Genomic DNA, 10,000 nt, shown 5'->3' on the forward strand with positions numbered 1-10,000 from the left:
TGGATTTTAGGTAAAATTTTTCCGTTTTTAGTGGGTGTTGTTGTTGCCTATTAGGTGGCCATTGTAAATAGGAACTTGTTCTTAATGATTTAGCTGTATAAATAAGTTGAAATAAGAAACAAATATAAATTAGTACAGGGAGAGAGAGAGACAGAGAAAGAGAGAGAGGCATACAGAGAGGGAGGGAGACACAGAGAGAGAGAGGGAGAGGGAGGGAGATACAGACAGAGACAGAGAGACACACACACACACCGATAGACAGAGAAAGAGAGACAGAGAGATAGAGGGAGAGAGAGAGAGAGAGAGCAGAAGGGGCACAGGTGGCACACAGTGTTTCTGTAGAAAGTGTTTTTAGCAGAAGGTGCAGGAGGGAGAGTTAGAGTGAGGGAGGGGCCGACTGAGGTGGTGGTGAAATAATCGACGAAGCAGACAATAAAAAGTGGAGACAGAGAGAGAGTCCCTTTGGCCAAAAAAATACTTTTTTTTCACCCCACACATATTTGTAATGTTTCATTGAACTTTTAGTGTTATTTAATGTGGGTCTTATGTTGTTTTTATGTTGTTTGAGCCACTAACAGTACAGTAGGCAATTGTCTGTCACTATGTGATTGATAAAGTTTTTTTTAATAGAGTTGATTATAGTCTTAAAGGCCTACTTCACCGGTTAGAATATGAAGGTGTATTGAACTCGGAGATCCTATTTAGTTTAAATGTGCAACAAATAAAATGAAATCGGATCATCCTAGCCTGAGAAAAGGCAGAAAGAGTGTTTTATGGTCTCACTGTCTAACCCTACAGTTTCCTTCTTGTGACATCACAGTAAGGGTTAGGATTAACAGGACAGCTGGGCCAAGGGAAGACTATGGGAAGACTGAGGGAAGAAAAACCTCATTCATTATATTATAATAGTTATTTTATAATGATAGAATGCTGGTTCCGTATGGGTGAAGTATTCCTTTAAACTCTCAGCTACAATCAACTACCCAATGGAACCAAACGAAGACATAGCTCACCGTTTTTACAGCTTTAACAGAAACACAAACCAAACAGCACTACATCTTTTTCAGAAAGAGGTTGAATGTGAGTCAGAGAAGATGGTTTATAATAACATCTAAAGGTGTTAAAGTGTTGTGTGTTTGTGCTGAAGCTTCCTGTCACATTAACACGGTGTTTCTGCTGCTGTTTGTATCTGATACAGTCAGTCCTTTGTGTTACAATGTTCTTGTTATTTTCGGTCTCTCACCTTCTCACCTCGTCTCTCTCACTCTGTTCACAGTACTTCTTATTTAAATCTCTGCAAGCCCACCCTACTAGTTCAGGCATTATATACCTGCTTTGCTCTAATTGTAAACGTTCTACCGTTCTATCTTGTTGCTGTTCTACATCTCCTGTGAAAGGCTATGTGGCATTCAGTAATTCTATTATAGACAATACATTTTCAGTGATAATAAAGAGTGATATGAAGGCGATGGATGGATAGGATGGATAGATAGATAGATAGATAGATAGATAGATAGATAGATAGATAGATAGATAGATAGATAGATAGATAGATAGATAGATAGATAGATAGATAGATAGATAGATAGATAGATAGATAAATAATTGATTATTTGAGTAATTTTTTAATCAAACAATTCTTGTTCCAGCTTCTCTGATGTAAGAATTCACTGCTTTTCTCCATCTCATGTCATTATTATATTGAACATCTATTGTCTAGGGTTTATCGTCTGCTGTGGGACAAAACAAGCATCTTGACGACCATTATAATGACCTTTTACTAGGATATTGTGAACCTCAGCATTTCTTTTATTGTGGTCTGACATTTTGATGGACCATGAGATTAATCCTGAATATAAAATCATGCTTCTGGCCACTGCACATGTATTCGTATGCAACCTTTAGTGGGTCCCTGGAAACAGCTGAATTTGCTATTTTTTAGTCGCTATATCTGCTTATTTTACCATGTAGTTATTTGGCCCCCGAAGCAGCCAGTCACTGAGTTTTACTGTCTGAATTAGCATCAAGAGCGTTGCTACTGGGATAGCATAGGGGTTCAATGTATCGTTCTACAGTTATTTTTATAGGAAAGGGCAATAGTTATGTTGTGTTTTCCTGGTTTTGACTTAAATTTTAATCTCAATTAGACAATTTATTTGTCTATAAAAATGGTGAAAAAAATCCTCTTACATAAGCGTGTATATAGTCAAAGAATGTGTTTTTGTCCAACTGTGCAAAACAAAGAGATATTTATATTATAAAATTATTTAAAAAAACGTACACACACACACCCCCCCCCCCCCCACACACACACACACACACACACACACACACACACACACACACACACACACACACACACACACACACCCACTTGTAACATAAGGCTGAGGGTGATAATGATAAAGCCAAGATGTGTGTGTGTGTTGGAGTGTAACTGATTGTGATGGATGAGGGGCATTGGGCTTCCAGCAGATGCAGGCTGTCTGTCTGTCTGATGGTGCATCTGTTTGTCTGTGTGTGTGTCTGTGTGTCCATGTGTGTGTCTGTGTGTCCATGTGTGTGTCTGTTTGTCTGTGTGTGTCTGTGTGTCCATGTGTGTGTCTGTTTGTCTGTGTGTTTGTCTGTGTGTCCATGTGTGTGTCTGTGTGTCTGATGGTGCATCTGTTTGTCTGTGTGTGTGTGTGTGTGTGTGTGTGTGTGTGTGTGTGTGTGTGTGTGTGTGTGTGTGTGTGTGTGTCCATGTGTGTGTGTCTGTGTGTCCATGTGTGTGTGTCTGTTTGTTCATGTGTGTGTCTGTGTGTCCATGTGTGTGTGTCTGTTTGTCCATGTGTGTGTCTGTGTGTCCATGTGTGTGTCTGTTTGTCCATGTGTGTGTCTGTGTGTCCATGTGTGTGTGTCTGTTTGTCCATGTGTGTGTCTGTGTGTCCATGTGTGTGTGTCTGTTTGTCCATGTGTGTGTCTGTGTGTCCATGTGTTTCAAATGATTCATAGCATTTGGTTTAACCTGCATAGGGTGATTACTACAAAAGGGATTATTAAGAAACCCAACAATCAGTTTGAAACTAAATTTCGGAAAATGTACCCAAACCTTTTTCAGAGATGTGGGTTAGCCACACATGCATCTGCAACTTCAGGGAGATTATAACAAATGTGCATATGGAAGTCAGATTCAGAGCCATATTTTTGTAACTCCGTCCGTCCGACAGAAGCAAAATAACTGCTTGCTCTGAGCTATAACATCCATCATCTATCATGTTCAGTATCTCAGAGACACTGTTTGAAAAAAATAGTTTGACATCTTTTAATATGAGCAAAAGTGAAGCCAGAAAACTTCAGGCTGAGGCAATGAAGTTTTGAAATTTCATCTGAAAAGGCAGAAAGTGAAAGTTCCGTAGTGTGTTATATAAGACATAAAAAAGGCACCAGAAGGGATCACATTGACTGGTAAGAATCCATGGCTTTAAGACTCAAAAACAGCTTAGATAACGGGTTTTTTAATACGTACAGTTATCGTAGTTAGTGCTGATGTCTCAATCTATGTCATTTTCTAGATAATTTATTTTTTATTTTACTCTACTACTCTCTCTCTCTCTCTCTCTCTCTCTCTCTCTCTCTCTCTCTCTCTCTCTCTCTCTCTCTCTCTCTCAATTCAATTAAAAATGGGCTTTATTAGCATGAAAGTTTTAAAAAACAATATTGCCAAAGCAAAGCATCAAATACAATACAATAAGTCCAAATATTCAGACAATACACAATATAAACGATATATACATTATGAACATTATATTTATATACTGTGTGTGTGTGTGGGTATTTGCTTGTGCGGTGTGTGTGTCTGTGTGATCACTCTCTCTCTCTCTCTCTCTCTCTAGCTTTCACCCACGGACAAATCCTTGGAGTTTGACAGAGATTTCCGCATCAGACACTATGCCGGAGACGTGGTGTAAGTACCTCAACCTTTAGTCTATTCAGCGAAAGCTTTTACGGCTGGTGACTCAGGCTCTTTCTCACGTTTGCACATTTTGACATATTCATGCTTCAGAGTGAGTCACATGTTTTACAGAGGTTTTATCTGAATAAGGACGCATACTTCCTTTTGATTGCTTATTTTGTTTAGTACATTTGATTTCATTTTTAATTAATTGAAAATCTAAATCTAATTTAGGACTCTAATCTAGGACACTCAAAACTTAAACACACACACACACACACACACACACACACACACACTCCCCTCAAACCAACACAGTCTTCTTCATTAAATGACGTCCCCAAAATACCCCTGTGCCATTTCTAACTCCCCAAAGCACTTGGACATCATTCAAATGATTCAATCACAAATGCTAAACCCCTAAAAAGTCCTCTTAGGGGCAAGTAGAGCCCATTGGTGAAGGGATAAGTGTGTGTGCCACCCAGGGGAGGGACTGAAGAGCTGTGTGTGTGTGTGTGTGTGTGTGTGTGTGTGTGTGTGTGTGTGTGTGTGTGTGTGTGTGTGTGTGTGTGTGTGTGTGTGTGTGTGTGTGTGTGTGTGTGTGTGTGTGTGTGTGTGTGTGTGTGTGTGTGTGTGTGTGTGTGTGTGTGTGTGTGTGTGTGTGTGTGTGTGTGTGTGTGAGAGGCTTGATTGATCCTTGAGCCACTTAGACGGGGCACTCACAGTGGGGTGTGCAGCAGCCATGTTATGTATAGCTTCACCATCACTAACAGCACACTAACAGTTTAACTGAAAGTGTAGATTAACAAGATAAGCCTTTAGTTATAGGGAATTAAACCATATTTTATACACTCAGTGGCCACTTTACTAGGTACACACCGACCTGCTTATTAATGCTTTTATGTTAGCAGACAATCATGTGGAAGCATTGTAATACAGAAAAAGGATTGCAGACCTGATCAAGACGTTGATTTGTTGATCAGAATGGAGAGTAAAGACAGAACAACCAGTGATGACTTGACTTATTCGAGACAGTTTGATCGAACATGACATTTTTGTGTGTGTGTGTCTGTCTGTCTGTCTGTCTGTCTGTCTGTCTGTCTGCCTGCCTGCCTGTCTGTCTGTCTGTCTGTCTGTCTGTCTGTCTGTCTGTCTGTGTCTGTCTGTCTGTCTGGTGCACGTATTAACCCTCCTCTCCCTCTCTTCACAGCTACTCCGTGGTGGGTTTCATTGATAAGAACAAAGACACTCTGTTCCAGGATTTCAAACGGCTGCTGTACAACAGGTACTGAACCTCTAGCAGCACTTTGATAACATGACAGACACACACACACACACACACACACACACACACACACACACACACACACACACACACACACACACACACGACAGGCGTCTAGACAAAACAGCACCGGCCGAGTACAACTTGTTCCTTCAGTTCGCTGAATATAAAGCTCTGGAAAAAAATTAGAGACCAGTCTGGATTTTTCTTAAATCTTCATCTCTACATTACTTTGTATGAAAATGCTCTTAATGACAACAAATTTATTGGAATATGGTAGAAATGTTGTCAGTAGTTTATATTATAAAACCAAAATGTTCATTCTACTCAAACATATGCCTATAAATAGTAAAACGAGAGACACTGAACATTTGGAGTGGTCTCTTCATTTTTTCCAGAGCTGTAAATGTGAAGTCTGGTAATTCCCCACCTGTAGTGTACTCTTTGCATAGGTCCCAATCCAAACTAAGGCTGCACAATTTTGGAAAAAAAACTACTGAATGACTCATATTACAATTGCGATAGGATTTTCAATATTAGGGAATGAAAATGTTAACATAATTATTCTCCTTTTAAATTATTTTATTATACATTAAAAACAGATGTTACATGCACGTTGAAATAATAGAAACAGCAGTTTAGTGTTTGATGTTGAATACAGAGGCTAAATTAAAATACACAAACCTCTTTCATGATGTCTGAAAGCCAAAAACACTATAAATCTCATACAACTACCATTTTCTACAATACCTTTCAAGTTATTTTCTTCTCTCCATCCAGTTCTAACCCGGTCCTGAAGGGCATGTGGCCAGAGGGCAAACTGAGCATCACTGAAGTCACCAAGAGACCGCTGACGGCCGCTACGCTCTTCAAGAACTCCATGATCTCACTGGTGGAGAATCTGGCCTGCAAGGTGAGGGAACCGGGACTGATAGACCATTAGACAAGCATTCAATCTAAGGCTAGAGTAGTGAGGCTAATCACACGGCACACGCAATAACACAATTTGCCCACATCTCAAATCCAACCCTCTTTCAATGTCGTTTAGAGATTGTTGTGGATCATAATCTGTATGACAAGTATATAATTACAGCATAAAGTTTAGGGACATTTTTAATGGGAAAATGCTGCGTAAATAAAATACTTAGTTAAATAGATAATATTCTCTCCTCCTATGAGACAACTATAAAGGACTTCTTTTAGTCAGTCCTGCATGTTTTTTTTAAAATTTTGATTTATTGGGATCTCCGTTAGGCGAGGCCATAGCAACAGCTTTTTTTTTTCTTAGAGTCACACAACAACTGAATCTAGACAGTACAGTGAGTACAAAATTAAGTTCAATGCAGTTTAAAGTTGTTGTTAACCTGTTGTTTTTCTCTCCATAGGAGCCGTACTACGTGCGCTGCATCAAGCCCAACGATGTGAAGTCTCCTCTGCTGTTTGAACAGGAGCGCTGCAGACACCAGGTGGAATACCTCGGGCTGCTGGAGAACGTCAGGGTCAGACGCGCCGGGTTCGCCTACAGACAGACATACCCGCGCTTCCTACAGAGGTACACACTTAAAACACACATAAATGCACGCACGCACGACCGCACACACACGCACGCACGCACACACACACTCACTCACTCACTCACTCACTCACTCACTCACTCACTCACTCACTCACTCACTCACTCACTCACTCACTCACTCACTCACTCACTCACTCACTCACTCACTCACTCACTCACTCACTCACACACACACACACACACACACACACACACACACACACACACACACACACACACACACACACACACACACACTTGTAGCCCTGCTCTCAATCCCCAGCTGTCACATCATTAGCCCACTGCCCTTGTAAACAGCGTCACAGTGGAAAGACTATTAGTTAATGAAACTAAAAACATTACGTAACATTCTAACCTCTCACTCCATTCCCTCTACATTGTATTTGGTCTTCAGTATTACAACAGCTGGGAAATGACACAGCACTGCAATCTGTTAACACACACACACACTGCTTAGATCTCTGGATCTTAGAAAACAGAGTTCTCCAAAACACTGCTTTTTTGGAATAGCCTCACAATCTTTTACATGAAAGTTTTTCTGTGGTGAAAAAGGGTTTGTTAAAGGTGCTCCGAGGAACTTTCACGTTGTGTTAATTTTAGCGGCCCCTTTGGACAAAAGCGGTAGTGTTTTTACAAAGCCAGCTGTAGTTCCCAGGTGAACGTACCTAAAACAAAGGCGTTAGGAAAACTATATACAAATAGCATTCTTTGCACTGATGGTCACATACTAACTAACAAACGCATACAAGCTCATTTAGAAGAAACTCAGTTTTTGTGACTACCCTTAAAGCCGTACATTAAGTTTCCTTGCCTTAATATTCTATATTTCATTATGTTCATGATATAATTTTGTAGCAGTGCTGTCTCTCTTATAACAGGCTTCTGCATGTCTAAAAAACATAAGGTTTGCGGTGCAGAATAAAAAGAAAAAAACTTTAAAAGCTCTTTGAAGGTCCCATATCTCAATCGAATTATAGCCATGAAGAGAGACTCCTAAGAGGGTAATTGGCGCCCTCAGCTCCTGTGTTGGGCTGCAGGTGCACTACAGCGTAATGTCGCCCACTTTTTCATGTTTTTAATGATAGGATTTCCATGGCAGTGTGCCTAGAGCAAGGTCCCATACCCGCTTAGTAATTAAGAAGATATATAGCACTACAGTCTGCCAGGGCCTTCCTTAAAATATAATGTGATATGAAAAGGAAGGGGGAAAAAAACCTAATAAAAAAAAATAGTTGACATCCGTGCTAGCTGCTCTGTGACGTTTTAATGCCAAAATAAGCATACTAATGTCATCACAGAAAATGCTAAAGTGTTCATTTTAAGCAGGTATAGTGCATTATACAAACTCACACACACACACACACACACACACACACACACACACACACACACACACACGTACGTCATTCCCATGATTGCCTACACAACCCTTAGGTGCTCTCATAAAACACCAAACAATAATATTTACAAAACTTATATTAAACTGGCTTCAAAAAAAAATATTTTTTTTGCCTTTTTTCGGTTGCATTTCGTGATACCACCATTTTTCTTACCTCTGCCAGATACAAGATGATCTCCGAGTTCACGGGTCACTTTTTTTTTAATGAAAAACCTAATACATTCTATGAGAAATTTTCAAATTCACAAGTGACCAGACAGACAACAGTAATCCAGATCTTGCTCCCTCCTGCTTAAATGTGGTGTATACTGTATAAGATAACCATTTGTTTAGTATTTGTTTTCCGCTGTACACTTCTACATTTCTTAATCCCACCATTTTTCTTTCCCCTTCCAGATACAATAGGTATTTCTGTGGCAAAAAAAAGGAGGTTATTTTACACCTTCAAAAACTTTAATTTTTGGGGGGCACCTTTAGCTCAGTTGGTAAGGCGTCCCATCCATGGGCCTCGGCCAGCAGCAGACCCGGGTTCGATTCCTGCCCGCGGTCGTTCTCTGCATGTCACTCCCCTCTCTGCCCCATTTCAACTCTGTCTCTACACTGTCAATAAAGCATAAAAATGCCAAAAAATATCTTAAAAAAAAAAAAAAAAAAAAAAAATCAATTTTCACCCAGTAGTAGTGGTAGCTAACACATTCGCTACAACACAACACATTTATTTTGTATTTTCTTCTGTTGCATTTCCTAATACCGCCATTTTTCTTCCCTCTTCCAGATACAAGATGATCTCTGAGTTCACGTGGCCGAACCACGACCTGCCGTCAGACATGGAGGCGGTGAAGCGCCTGATGCAGGGCTGCGGCTTCCACCAGGACTCGGCCTACGGGAAAACCAAAGTCTTTATCCGAACACCTCGCACTCTCTTCAGTCTGGAGGAGCAGAGGACGGACATGGTGGGACGGATAGTGCTCTTTCTGCAGAAGGTAAGAGACAGACAGACAGACAGACAGACAGACAGACAGACAGACAGACAGACAGACAGACAGACAGACAGACAGACACTCACTCACTCACTCACTCACTCACTCACTCACTCACTCACAGACAGACAGACACTCACAGACAGACAGACAGACAGACAGACAGACAGACACAGACAGACAGACAGACAGACAGACAGACAGACAGACAGACACACACACACACACACACACACAGACAGACACCAGGGCAGACATGGTGGGCCGGATAGTCCTCTTTCTGCAGAAGGTAAGAGGTTCAACGCAAGATTACTACGATTCGGTATGTAATGGTACATAAGCTACTGTTCGGTTTGGTTTGGTTTCTCAGTTAACAGGAACAATGCAAGATAAAGCAGTTAAAATTAAGTTAACTGTCTGTGATGGTTTACATTAAATTAAAACTAAAAATCAAATGTATAAACATATTTCTTAGACATTTATAAAAAGAAACTTCTCCAATAAAAAAAATATTTATCAAATAAAAGTGCAAGTTCCGTACTCATCAACAACTGTTATCTGGCTTTCAAACCAGCCTATGAGGATGTTTTGGTTAACTTACAAGGCCTCAGTTTTGTCCTAATAGAGATTCTCCAGCACTTTGTTCTGAATATGAATCAAACCCTCGGAGACCATAGCAACTCTAGACTCTACTCAAATGTTTTATAGAAGCTCTACAAGCACTGAGGTATTTTCAGAGCTAATCTGAATCCTGTATTATTAGCGTTTAGTCTCTCAGGGTGAGTGTTATCGCCCACACAGCTCTTTGAAAGTTGTTAGACGCAGA

The 10,000-nt window shown here is 40.3% G+C and overlaps 1 protein-coding gene across 1 annotated transcript in view; it reads left to right on the plus strand.

The window, feature by feature from the left end:
* myo1d (myosin 1D) overlaps positions 1-10,000 on the plus strand; it is a 119,418-nt gene that overhangs the window by 49,148 nt on the left and 60,270 nt on the right. Inside the window, exons 12-16 of the mRNA XM_080048770.1 lie at positions 3,876-3,946; positions 5,145-5,219; positions 6,000-6,132; positions 6,605-6,771; positions 8,970-9,177. Of these exons, the coding sequence (XP_079904896.1) occupies positions 3,876-3,946; positions 5,145-5,219; positions 6,000-6,132; positions 6,605-6,771; positions 8,970-9,177 (654 nt within the window). The remainder of the gene's footprint in view (positions 1-3,875; positions 3,947-5,144; positions 5,220-5,999; positions 6,133-6,604; positions 6,772-8,969; positions 9,178-10,000) is intronic.

Source organism: Ammodytes marinus (genome assembly GCF_949987685.1).
Source record: "Ammodytes marinus genome assembly, chromosome: 20".
NCBI classification, from domain to species: Eukaryota; Metazoa; Chordata; class Actinopteri; order Uranoscopiformes; family Ammodytidae; genus Ammodytes; species Ammodytes marinus.